Source organism: Lissotriton vulgaris, chromosome 10 (genome assembly GCF_964263255.1).
Source record: "Lissotriton vulgaris chromosome 10, aLisVul1.2, whole genome shotgun sequence".
NCBI lineage: Eukaryota > Metazoa > Chordata > Amphibia > Caudata > Salamandridae > Lissotriton > Lissotriton vulgaris.
In genome coordinates, this window is record NC_141698.1 from 1,050,938,118 (window position 1) to 1,050,951,922 (window position 13,805).

General features: G+C 45.9%; 1 protein-coding gene across 1 annotated transcript in view; it reads right to left on the reverse strand.

Annotated features, from left to right (window-relative positions):
- Positions 1 to 1,831: 1,831 nt before the first annotated feature.
- The window catches only part of STT3B (STT3 oligosaccharyltransferase complex catalytic subunit B), a 488,477-nt gene continuing 476,503 nt past the window's right edge, over positions 1,832 to 13,805 (reverse strand). Inside the window, exon 16 of the mRNA XM_086942109.1 lies at positions 1,832 to 3,550. Coding sequence (XP_086798235.1) covers positions 3,470 to 3,550 — 81 coding nt within the window. The 3' untranslated portion in view covers positions 1,832 to 3,469. The remainder of the gene's footprint in view (positions 3,551 to 13,805) is intronic.

Here is a 13,805-nt window from a genome sequence, read left to right on the forward strand (position 1 = left end):
AGTCTCACCGAAACCCATACTAGAGGCTGAAACATTGATATCAGGCTGAATATCCTGTACTTGCCTCTCGAGAGGATAGGGCCAAAATGGACTATGTCCACAACAGCTAAGATGAAAAGGAGTGTTTGAGGGGGAGTCAGGTGTGACTTTGGCATGTTGCTAGTAACCTCCAGCGGGTGCAGGAAGTTTGCCATAACCTGGAGGTGGGAGACAACTGCCTGGGACGAGCCTACCTTCAACAGCCAATCGTCAGGGTAGGCAAAGACTGAAAACCCTGACCTTCGCAGATAGCTTCAACTATCTCCATCACTTTTGTGAACACCAGAATGGCGATGTAAGGCCAAAGGGGAGCATGGCAAACAAAGTGCTCATGGCCCATCATGAACCGCAGGTAACGTCTGTAGGTAGGATGGGATGTGAACCATGTGTTCTGCAAGTCGAACGGTAACATCCAGTCTCTCGGATCCAGGGCAGACAGGACTTGTGTGAGCGTGAGCATTTTTAATTTTTGGTTTTTCAAGAAGAGGTTGAGAGGTCATTCCTGGGAACAAGAAATTAGCCGGAATAGCAACCACAACCTACTTCTGATGCCGACACCCTCTCTATGGATCCCTTGGCTAAGAGTCAGCACTTCCTGAGAGAGCAAGGAGAGGTGGTTCCCTGTCAGCCAGTTCCAAGTGGATGGCATGGGTGGTGGAGTGTTCACAAAGGGATGGGAATAACCCATTCAAACGAGCTGCAAAACTAAAGGGGTTTAGATACCGCAGCCTTTGGGGAAGGGGGGTTCTTGGACTAGCCCGACTTCTGGCTACCTGGCTGGTTGAGAGATCTTGCAGTCTGAAGCCAGACCCGAAGGTCAGTGCCTCTTGTGGTTCGCTTTATGGCTTGATGCCAGACTTCATCTGGAGCAGTGCTCAGACTTGAAATTAGGGTGCTGTTAGGGTTGGTCCTCAAGTGAACATGTTTGGGGGTGGCGGGGAGGGGTCCCATTCTGAAAATGCTGTAATCGAGAAAATTGCATCACTGCCGCTCAGAGACCTATGCGGTAGATATGGTGACGAGCTCTTCCATCACTATAGCAAATTGTTGATGACTAGCACTAAAGTTTCCAAAGAAGATGTTGTCAGTCCCGGAGATGGTACAAGAATGTCTGATTCAGACAATGAAAAAAACAACCTGAGGTGGAGACTTTCTCCTGGTGCACTGTGGGCTACAGGACCAGCAAAGGGGTATCTTGTGACTCAAAACTTTGCCAAAAAAACAAACAACTTGCAAACATCTGTGCCAAACACTAGATGGCAGGAATATGTAAAGTATGTTTATCTACAGCAACAGAACAAGACACATACTTCCCTAAATGCAAAAACACTCAATCTATACTTAGCTTAAGACACAACTGATAGATATGCGCAGATCAACAATCATTTTGAAATGTAAAGCTAAGTCTTCTCAGCTAAAGTGAAAATATCAATAGCATTTTCAATTAAAGATATATACAAATTTAACAAAATCAGATAATCACACCAACATAAAACATAAGAATAGAAATTGTATATTTTATTTGAAAGTAAATATTCTCCAGATGTCTTTTTAAAGGCCATTTAGCTTGCTTTCAAACTTCATCCTCAATAAATGCCTTGTAAAAAAAAAAAAAACAATTTGAAATTCATTCTTAAAAGCTAGCAAAATCTGTAATATTAAAGTTCTATCCTCCACATCAGTCTCAGTTACAAAATGTAATGTAATGCTCTAACAGTTATGGGAATTTGAAGAAGGCAGCCATGTATTTGTTTCATTACATCAGTAACAAAAACAAGACACTAACACAAAATCAAATTATACTTTTATTTTCTCCTACAGTCAACTTGTCGGAATTATTTTTTTTAAAAAAAGGTCAAAGTCCCAAAAAGACTGAAGGTGCAGGCTGATCAACCCTAGTTGAACTTACTAGAGAGCATGTTGGAGCTTTATGGGTTGTGAAACAAATATAAAATAAAAATAATTAGAGAAATTAGGTTTTCCTTCAGCCCAGGAGAGGCAGTCATGTTTGAATATGTTGATCTTTCTCATTTTTACATCTCTTCAAGAGCTGCAGGTAAATATTATTTTGCATGTTACTACGTCACAATCTCAGGCTAGGATGTCCTATGCTAACTTTGTTGTACAAAAATAACTTGTGTAGTCCCCTGGCGTGAAATACATCTAGAAAATGTCTTATTTTATTGAGAAATTGGAAATTTCAAGTCTGTAGAATGCGTTCCATCAGAAAATAAACATGTTCACCCAAAGCTTTAAATCTCCCCATTTAACATTTTAGTGCATTTCCTTTGACAGAATTGTCAATTAATAAACAAAAACATTTTTTTAAATCATAAAAGCACTTAAGAAAACTTTATCCACAAAATGATTCAGCAATAAAAAGAGCAGGAGAAATCCCCCCAAAAAGAAACAGAAGATGGAACATTTCAGGAACAAACAGCTGCAGGTTGCTCACTTGGCTTTTCCTTCACCCAACCACAGAATAGTATTCTTGTGAACTTGTCAACTTCTTAATGTGTCTTAAAACGTAAACATTTGGCTTATCTTTCTAACTTCTGCTAAAACAACCTTCACCGTGCCCAGTATCCCGAAGCCTTGCCACATTACCTGTATTCCAGAAAGTGACTTGACATCTAGCCCTTACTTTCCAGTGCTGAAGACGTCAATGTGTGTGTTTTTTTGGTAAACTTATCAAGAGTGGCAACTGGGTAAACTACCTTACAGAACACAACAAACATATTTGACATGAGATTAACTTATTGAAAGGATGGTAATTTGTCCCAGCTGCAGATTGTATCTTGCAGTCTCAACTAAATTAACTTGCAGCAGCAATACAAACATAACATGATCATTCTTTCCAACTCGATCCGTCAAGCATGGTCTCCATCATCCACAAGGAAATAAAATGCAACTTAGAGGGGAGAAGACATTTGTTGCTACTCACTATACTTTGCATCCTAATTGTTTACATCTTCAACAGACTCAAGAATAAATTACTGTCAGATATTTTACACGTTCACTTATACATATTGCTGTCTAGGTATCTGAAAAACAAAATATATGAATGGATTTAATTTTAGAGGAAAAAAACTGACAAGTATTCATGTGCCAAGGACCAAATTACAGGGTTCTTTGGTGCAATTAGTTCGAATTGTTGTCCAATTTGAAGGATAATATGTACCAAAAACAATGACCTACTGCCGACTTGACAGTATTTCTGTCGTGCTTCACATTACAAATCTAAAACAGCTGTTCTTAAAAGCCATTATATATCTTTTTAAATCAGACATTGCCTGAAATTATTTTTACAATAATCTGGACCATGATGGTTCTGTACCCTCATGTTGCTGTGAAACATGACTTGCTCTAAAGGCAGAGACAGGTTATCTCAGAGATAACTGCTTCATTATCAGCAATCTTAACAGTGCACTTAAGCAGCCTTCCTGCTTGGCTTCTTGCCTTTCTTTACGACCGGTTTATTCTTTATGTAGCCACGCTTCCTTTTAGCAGTCTGAAAATAAAGAGAAAATTCATCATCATTTAAGCACCAAACCTTGTATGTATATAACTATTTTCTTTACGATTAGTTTGCATGTTACAAATAGATGTAGACGACATAATTAAAACAGTAAACACAAACTCCAAATTGCTCATTTAGAAATATATCTGTATTGGACATGGCCCTTCTTGGGGATATGTAACCCAAAAGTTTATGAATTTTCCTCCCAGTGTTTGCAGACTCTTTGCATTACCTTAGAAATCTGAGCACTGTCTTGCAGAGGAGTGCGTGCGCCCGCCTATCCCACATTAGGCAAGGAGTGCGTAGGCAAAGGGTTTAGGTACCGTACCTCTGTGTGCATCGTAAACAGGTACACCACATACCTGGGGCAGGTACAGCACTGGGCTAGTAGTGAGACAGCATTCAATGTGCCACCCACTGTATAGCCGGTTGTTAGACTTGGCATCCTTTGGCATGTTTCCTACAAGTTTTTTGCTTTCTGCCCTCCCAGTTTTGACTGTTGTTTCTGGTATTACGTTTTTGTGTGCTTTTCGCACTGCTAATCAGTGGTAAAGCACTGGTGCTCCTGTGGTAAATTGTGTTATGTTTGGATGTGACACTTGTCAGCCCCAGGTAAAGGGCACTGTGGGTGCCAGGGCTTGTGCGTCAACCGCTACTCGTGGGCCTGCAGCACGGATTGTGCCACCCACATATGTAGCCCGAAAAAGGTATATGTGAATGAAGTTTGGTATGCCTGAACTTCGCATCTAAAGACGCAGCCTTTAGCGAGGGTGCCCTTTTTATTCTGAGTTCATTGAGGCCACATTTAAAAAGTGGGTATTATTTTGCACGGTCATCCAGTGTGCCTCTGCTGGAATGTGGATTGCATGTCTGGTTTCTGGACGACAGATGGCTGGGAAGCAGGGTGGCTCCCGATAGTCTAGGTAGGTCAGGAAAGGGCTAAACAGACCTGGGTTACGATGGGGGTGAAGGGTGGGGAGGTTGAGGGGTAAAGGGGCGAAGAGGGAGGATATTTCCTTGCAGCTCAAAGGGCCTGGTCTGCCTCTGACAAAGCGGTCTCCACCTCCTGCTAGGAATACACGCCAGAGAAGGCCCAACTGGTTCTGGCCGGATACCCTCTGCCTAGAAGATCAAAGGATGATTTTTGTGTACAAATACTGGGTCCCAGACCCCTGAACTTTAGAACTCATCTGGATCAAGAAGACCACACAGATGTAGAGCCGGAGAAGCTGCTAAAAGGAACAGACGCTTTGCTGCAAGCTTTGCTGGGCTGACCTGCTGTGGCTGCCTCTGTCCTGGGCAGTGAAAGGCTTTGACTGGACTTTCCACAACCAAATTAGTAAGACTCTCCAAGGGCTTGAGGTAGTGCTTGCTTGCCCCCTGTTCACGAAGACTCAGGAACAGCAAAGACTTCAGGTTCTTCGACCCGCAGCTCTGGGGACTGTGTGTTTTGTGCTCCAACCTGAAGAATATCACTCGACGTCTACGATGACCCTGCTAAACCAGTGTCCTGAAGGCACTGCAGAGGGCACTGCTGCAACGTCACACCGCAACCCTGGTCACGCCGGCTGACGCCATCACCGAGCCACTACTCTGCACAGCCTTGATACACGAAAACGGCGTGGCCTTCCTGGCGCCGCCACTTCCCCGACTAAATAGACGCTGCTGCTTGCACCGTGTTTCGGGGGCACTGCTTGTAAGTTACATGACGCACCACCCTTATCCCACACAGCAGCCTTGGCCCACAGACACCGGTGTCATCGACTCTAGTTCGTCCGCCGACGATAGCGCTTCAGCAACGACAACGCCGCTGCTTGCAACGTTACCTGCTAGCACCGCTACCGTTACCTGCTAGCACCGCGACGAGCACCGCCTCCACCTCGCACCCTGGTCTCACCGACGTCACTGCCACCAAGCCACTGCTCGCACCGCGACCTGGGGGCACTCCGCACTTCACACCGCAGCACCAGACGCCTGTTGGCCCCAGCGCTTCGGATCCCATCAGCAAGGAGCTCGACCTGCAACGCGAGTGACGTCAAGGGCCCCATTGCCCTGCATCTTTGAAAGGTACTGTTTGCAGGTCTTCCCGACATCGTAGTTGGCCTGAGACCCTGCGGTGAGCCAGAACGTTTTTTGGATTTGTGTGCTCACAACGCCGTCATAGGCCTACAATTTAGTGGAGACATCTGTGGTTCAAAGGGTAAGTACTTAAACCACCCCTAACTGCAAAGACACACAACAGAATTACTTCTGATGTCATCCTTCAGAAAAGGGTGGGATACACTTGAGGGGACGTGGGACCAGAGAAGCTGGACTGCATAGTGCACATTACCAGAGGACTCTGTTGTGCACAAGGTGGATTACTGCCCGTGAATGGGACTGTGTTGTGCCCTTTCAGACTATTGGCTGGCCTATGCCGAAGACGTGCTGAAGTGTGGCGCCCTGAAGTGTGCTCTCCAAGTGCTTGTCAGAGGGCCTTTGGATCACCCGGAAATCTCAGGGACATCAAAAATCTCCCGCGAGGGATGCACGCAATCTACATGCAACATCTGGAGAGTAGTGCCCTGTCAAGTGCCCACATCGGCTACTGAATTCCAACTGGTAGCACGGTGTGAATGGAATCAAGACTAGTGTCTGGACACCATATTGTCTAGTGCGGTGCCCCGAAATCCTGCCAGCATCTAAGGTGTGTGGTTCCTGTACCACAGGGACCCCGACACTCATTAGCGTCTAGTTGGTGGTGAGCCGATTCACCTGTTGCAGGACCCCGCATGGTCCATTTTAATAATCGTGCCACATCTCTCTTGTGCATTACGCCGACTGCATGCTCATTGCGTGCAGCATCCGATTCACAGGGTGCAACCCTCACAGGCGGGCGTGTACCCGTAGTATTGCCTCATTCTACCTCATGTGGCTCAGATCAACTTGCGCCTGTGTGTGTGACTGGACTGGTCCAACCTGTATCATTGTGCAGCAGGAGTTGAACCTCATTTCCATCGATCTACGAAATTTGCAACTTTGTGTGCGTGATCGGAATTGCCTGGGACAACCCATCTCAATGTGCAGTTATTGTGCCTCATTTCCAGGGATGCAGAAAAAACAATATCCCAACAGATAACAATCTTAAGGCAGTTTAGATATGCATGCATAAAACATTACATTGGAAAGAAACAAGGAGACTCAAGTGGTTAGTACATGGCTTGTAATTAACCAATTTGTGGAAGAAATTTCACATGGAAATACAGTTAAAGGCAACACTGTACAAGAAGAATCATGTGACAACCCGAAGGCACTTGGTGACGGAGTGATATATATACAAGTGAACAGTGACGAAGCAAGTGATAAAGGTGAACAGCGTGAACGGTGCAAGGTGACCAATATATATACAATGGTGGCTCAGCAAGTAGAAGTTTTCAGTCAATCAAAGTACATGTTACCAAAATTATGAGCCAAACGCTAAAGTGCGCCAAACAATTGCGCTGTGGTATCGACGGCGTTTCGATCCACGGTTGATTAGGATCTTCTTCAGGACAGGGTTGTCGAGTTGGTAGTGTGCTAATGAGGTTCGTGAGGGGGGCATAGTTTAGTTGGCCCCGAGGACGTCGATGCGTGGTAGGTTCTGCGATTTTTATGATTGTAAAAGACGCGTGTCTCGAGGAGCTGAGGTCATCCTCAGGGTAGGCACATCAATCAATACTTGGAGCGGCGTCAGTGCCAAAGTTGACGACCAAGCAGCGTCTGAATTAATCTGGGCTGCTAACTGGACATGAATCACGGGGTACAAATCCACTGTGCAGCGAGGCAAAAAAAAGCAGAGTCATTTCCAGGGAGGTACAGAATTAGCAACTCTTGGTGTTTAAGACCTGAAGTGTCTGGTGCGACCCATACCAACATGCACCAGACCCTGTGCCCGGACTGCCTGTGCATGACATTGATTGTGTACCAATCAGGATGCCTCCTCCTACCGAAAGTCTCCCCTGTGTTACTTCCAATTCATTGGTTATTCCCCTTTGACCCTCAACGCGGTGGACCAACTGCCCTCTCCTCACCTTGACCCTCCCGAATACATCTTGGTGCCAGGTAGTAGCGAGAGAGATTGACTGGGTTGAACGAACGCATCTGAGACAGTCTGGGAGCGGGTCAAGAGTCTGCGTGACTCCATTGGGTTTTGAGACCTGTGGGGGAACTTCCCAAGTGGGTGCTAAACTCCCCCTTGTTTAGGTCTGGTTCCTATTTAAAACTAGGTACATATCCCCACCTGCTTCACGAGGACGGTGGCTAAGTGTGACTTCGGCTGTGTGCGGCCAAGGATCCTGGAAGGAAGGGCTGGTTGGCTTACATCCAGGGGTATAGGACAATTGGAGTAACCTAGAGAGTGCAGGGAGGCTGATGCCACAAAGTCTGCAGGGTGTTATCTATTGGCTCTGCTGGGTCCCAGTAGCACTGCAACAAATGATGGATGATGATGAACGGAATGCTGAATGATTCAAGCATTCTCCCCCCAGTCAAAAGATCTGGGTTAAATCCATAATTCTTTTGCTCACTACACCACCCTAGTTTGGACCCAGCCATATGCAAATCAGTCTTGACCCTGGGCCTCATGAGAACAGTCCAGACCGAACTGCCAAGCCAGGTACTCCATGGACAGGAAACGAGCATCCTGGGACCGGTTTCGGGGTATGTCACCCTTCAGGCTAGTTTAAATTCAGTGGCACAGTGAGCAAGGGACAGACGTCTGGGGATACCCATCCCCCTTAGGGTGAAAAGTGTAATTGCAACAAATGGACGGAATGCTGAAGGATTAAAACATTCTCCCCCCAGTCAAGAGATCTGGGTTAAATCCATCGTTCTTTTGCCCACCACGCCACCCCAGTTTGGACTCAGCCATATGCAAATCAGTCTTGACCCCTGTGGGACGGGTATGCCCAGACATGGGTTCTGTGCTCTCAATGCCAGTGGAGTCCAGCTATCCTCGCTGAAGAGGGGTGAAACCCCGAAACCGGTCCTTGGATGCTTGTTTCCAGTCCAGAGAAGACCTGGCCTGGCAGTTCGGACTGGACTGTTCCCATTGGTCACAGGGTCAAGACTGATTTGCATATGGCTGGGTTCAAACTGGAATGGAATAGTGAGTAAATAAACAATGGATTTAGGCCCAGATCTCTGTACTGGGGTGAATGTATGACATTGTTCTGCATTCTGTCCATCAACTGCTGCTTTTGCAGCGGGTACCAGTAGCACAGCATTAAGGCGCTGAATGTGTATGTGTGCTAGAGCATTCTGTACTGACTGGGCTGAAATCTGTTGTAACAAGTAGCGGTGCAGATTGTGTGTGTGGGAGTGATAGTCTGCAGACTGCCTGTGATTCAAGACACTGGCCGGTGGCGCGGCTTTATACGTAGATTTCATGTCAAAAGCACAATACATTTGAAATTGGCTTTACCAGTGTGGCTCCAGCCCTCAGTGCTGCTAAAACGTGTTCTAATTTCTTCTACATACATATTTTTGTTATCGTTGTGACCCGGGTGTACCCTATAACTGTGTGAGATTGTATTTTCAGGATTGATAAGAGGGGGCATGGGGTGGACAGTGTGTGGGACCATATAAGGGTGCTCTATTTGGGGGAAAGGTGTGGGGGGTGGCAGGGGTGGGGGGGGGGGTTCTGGGGGGAATGGAGTTTAAATTAGTAACTGTCCACATTGTGCATACTACTGATATCATAACAAAATGAGTGGGCCTAGTACTGCTAGTAAGATTTCCAAATGTGTTTTATTCCCAAAAAACTGATATTTACATTATAGTGACTGAATATGTGTTGAATACAAACGTTATTTACATACATCTTGTGTAAAGTCTCTTTGGTGACGATCAGTGTATTTATTACAAGTGACTGCTGTGCCTTTGCTTTACACATTGCCTCTGAGGAATGCTTTACTGTTCAGTGCCAAGCTACCCAATTCTGTCCATCAATTGTTTTTGCATGGGTTACCCCGAATGGGACAGGTATGCCAAGACGTGGATCTAGTGCTCTCCATGCCAAGCTATCCTGGCTGATATGGGGTGAAACTCCCGAAACCAGTCCGAGGATGCTTGTTTCCAGTCCAGGGAGGACCTGGCCTGGAAGTTCGGGCTGGACTGTTCCCATTGGGCACAGGGCCAAGACTGATTTGCATACGGCTGGGTTCAAAGTGGAATAGAATGGTGAGCAAATAAACAATGGATTTAGGGCCAGATCTCTGTATTGGGATGAATGTATGACAGTGTTCTGCATTCTGTCCATTAATTGTTTTTGCAAGCTACACAAGGCTGAGCACACCTAATACAGAGAGTGTAATCACCGAGCCTTGACTGAAGTGGTAGGTTCTGCCTGGATGGGGGCATCCCTTTAGCCATCCAGAAAGTGCTGGTTCCAGCAATCTGCCATTGTTGATGTAATATAACAGCACCAATGCTTTAATGTATATATCACTTAGCTGTAACATTTCGCTACATGAAGACAATTCTGCATTCACATCTTATTTGGTGGATCACAATAGGGTGTTTCGTTTGAAAGATGCCAGGCAATTTTTGATTTCAGGGACAAACCAGGTCACATCTTGAAAGCTAAAAACAAACATACTGGAGAAAGTGGGAGGAATCCCCTTCACCTAGTGGATGCAACTCGCATGTGTAACAGATGAATCCTCTCTTCCAAAGCATGCAAAAAGAATATACTGTATGGTATGCCCTTATTACTCACAGATGTGGTCGATCAGGGCATTTAAAACAACTACATCAATTGGGGTCCGATGCAGTGGCATAGAAAGGGTGGCGATGGCCCAAATGCATGCCAAGAATAAGGGCCCCTCTGCCATCAGCCAAGTACTAAATGGAAGCAATAATTGTGCCATTGCACCTGCTGCACACTGATAGCTGAACTCAAGCAGTGCTGCTTGACCTTCTGACAGGGACAAAAGGTGGGATGGAAGTGGTCAGAAGGAATCTTTCAGCCTATAGGCAATGCTGCAGCAGTGCAGCACATGCTGCTTTATTGTCTGCCTCTATATGGAGTCCCAAGGCAACTCGACTGGCCAGTTACTATGCTTTCTTAATGAGGACGACTTTTTAATTGGCAAAGTAAACTCGGAGGATTACATCCACCCCCTCCCATTGCATTTTCCTAGTCCACAGGAGGGCACCAGCATGGGAAAGCCTCCACATAACGTGAACAGCTTTGCTGCAGCAGCATAGAGAACAGAGTCCCTCACACCTTTTGGCCCCAGTGCCAATGCACCAGCTGCACCACTGATACCATGCCATGGTCTGATGTGAAGAAAATAAGTAATGGACAGTTTAAAAGGAAATTGGACTTAAACTGTTAAGCGGAGACTGTGGAAGGAGGCAGGAGGAATATGGCCCCTTACGGCTATCAACGACAGAAATAGGGTAGACAGGGATGAAACGCCGTGCTCATTAGCTCATGAATTCACCAGCAAAATTACTTTCACTTCCTGCACTCATCCCATCTTACAACGCGACAGTGCAATGAAAGGTCTCGGAGGCACAACCCACACCAGTGAGGTAGTTCTCCAGTGTCAGAGGTCTTGAATCAGTGTCCCTTACTGAGCTTTTTTCTCATATCAGAATGGATACTAAAGACGGAGAGTTTTGTTTGTCTTTGTGAGATGTCCTAGCCATGCGAGGCACTAAAACAACTTTCCTGCTGCATCACTATATGATGTGGTGCAAAGGCAAATAAAATATCAACTTATGAACATGTAAATCCTGCAGATTGCAAAGAAAACTATGAATGGAAGGTCTCAAAGCCCCAATGCATGGGTCTTAACTCCTTCGCTGCGGCGGCTATTCCGCCGCAGCGCTAACGGTCGCGGGCGGGCGCGCGGCTCACCTGCGCTGGTGACAGAACCGTTCCGTCACGGCTCGCGGGTGAGCTGTGCTTGTGACGGAACGGTTCCGTCACGGCCCTGCCCGCTTAATGAAACCCGCCGCGCAGGCGCGAAATCAGCGTCGTGCAGGCGCGGCGGCCGGGCCGTGACTGTACCGTTCCGTCATGAGCACAGCCCACCCGAGGGGCGTGACGGAACGGTTCCGTCAGTAGCATCAAAGTAGTTAAAGAACAAGTTACTTACCTTCAGTATTAAATTATCTGGTAGAGATTATATCTAGCCACCGATTCATTATCTTTGAATTTCTCATGCATCAGACTGGATCGGGAAGATGTTTCATGAGCAGTACACCTACGTGCCGGTAAGTGGATTCAAAAGGCTCCACGTGCGTGGTCAGTGTCGCCCACGCCAAAGTAAGGGCACAGTACCTATATAGGTGCAACCTAGGTGCGATGTCAGCTCTTTTCACGACTTTCCACGCCAGAAGGGCGGAGCTATGAAGTAGACTTACTAATGGTGTATAAAACGAAGGCCCAGAAAGGGTGTCAGCCCTGTCCCTAGAAATTTGTTCTGCAGAGCGGGAAGCGCAGGTCGGTAAGTAAGGATTATTCAGCTAGATGCAGTCTCTACCACATATGGTGCTACAGAAGTTAAGTAACTTGTTAATCTGATAGACTTCTAGCTGCAGATTCCTTACCTTCGATAACTAAGCAATACCATACCTAGAGGTGGATCTGCAGACCAATTTCATACAAGGAAGTCCTCCAGGACCGAACGGGTGAAGTGCCCATCTCTACAGACCAGACTGTCCAGGCAGTAATGTTTGGTGAACGTGTTCAGGGAAGCCCACGTTGCTGCCTGGCAGATGCCCAGGACCGAAACTGCGCGCTAATAAGTGGTTGTAGCTTTAGCTCTGGTGGAATAAGCTGGCATGCCTTTAGGAGGTTGTTTCTTGGACGGTGCATAGCACATTTCGCTTCTACACCGCCCATCCTTTCTGTGCACCCACATACCCCAATAAGAGTTTGTCACCCACCCAGAACTCTCGTATGCGGTCAAGGTAGAACAACAATGCTCTCTTTCGGTCCAGAGGATGATTTGGTCCTTATCTTTAGAGGGATGTAGAGGAGCATAAATAGTAGTCAGTGTGATAGATTGGCCTACATGAAAGGAGAAAGGAGGCCCTTGTTCAAAGCACCAGCCTGTCAAGATAGAATTTGAGAGGTAAAGCGGGTTACAAAATAAGGCCTGCATCTTACTCACTCTCGAAGCTGATGTTACTGCATTGCCACAAGGAAGACTGCTTTCAGTCCAGGAAGCCTGAGGGGACAATTATGGAATGGCACGAAAGGAGTGCACATTTAAAAAGTCAAGACCAGATTAAGCTCCCAATGAGGCATAATAAATGGCGAAGAAAGGAAGAGATAAATGAGGCAAAATCGAGGTAGAGGGGATGGAGCTATCTGGTGCACAGTGGATGAGGAGATGACAGGGTGGCCAAAGTTGCAAAAGAAGGAGGAAGAGATGCATGCAAAAGAGAGGACTGAGGGAAGAAACAAACTTGAGTAAGCTGAGTGGAATGTTGGGGAAATAAAATGAAAAGAAAAATGGGAAGAAGTGTTAGATAGAGGAAGAAATGCGATGCATGTGAGAATGAGAGAGGAAGAGGGTAGTAATCCAAAGCAACAGAGGCTACTAAAGAGGAAAAAAGGTGAATAAAACCACAATGATAGATGTAACTACTTGATACTATCAATGTTAACAAAACTGCCATAGCATTAGTTGGAAAGATTCCACGATTTGTGCTTTTCTGAGGGTCCCTGGCATCAACGTGTCGGTACAGCCCTACTGCACCACCTTGCCCAAATTTTATGTAGCTGTGTGTATCCAGGTCAAGATTCTGAGGCACTGGTCTGTAGCATCGTCCAAAGGTAGTCATGTGCCTACACAGGCTCTGGAAGTGTCAAATGAGTCCTTGTTTCTGAAGGCGCCCAGTCAGGTCAAGGACAGATGCAGCAAGAAACAACCAATAAGGCTCTGTAAGCTGGGGTGCACTTGCCTTATGATATGTATAGTTTTGTGAATTATGGAGCTGCAACTTTATTGCACTGGTACTGCTTTTGATCTATCGTAGATTTTCCAAACTGAAAACTTAATTTAAAATCTAACCCTAAACATCTATCATTTTACTTATGTCCTATGTGAGTGAGATTTCACTACAAAAGAGTGTTTCCAGAAATGGGGTTATAGGAGGAGTCACCCCTGTTATTTAAAAGAACCCTCACTCACAAACCTCACAAACAAACAAACAAAAATAAAAATATTGACACAATTAGAGATACCTAAAGGATCCAGAGGTTCCC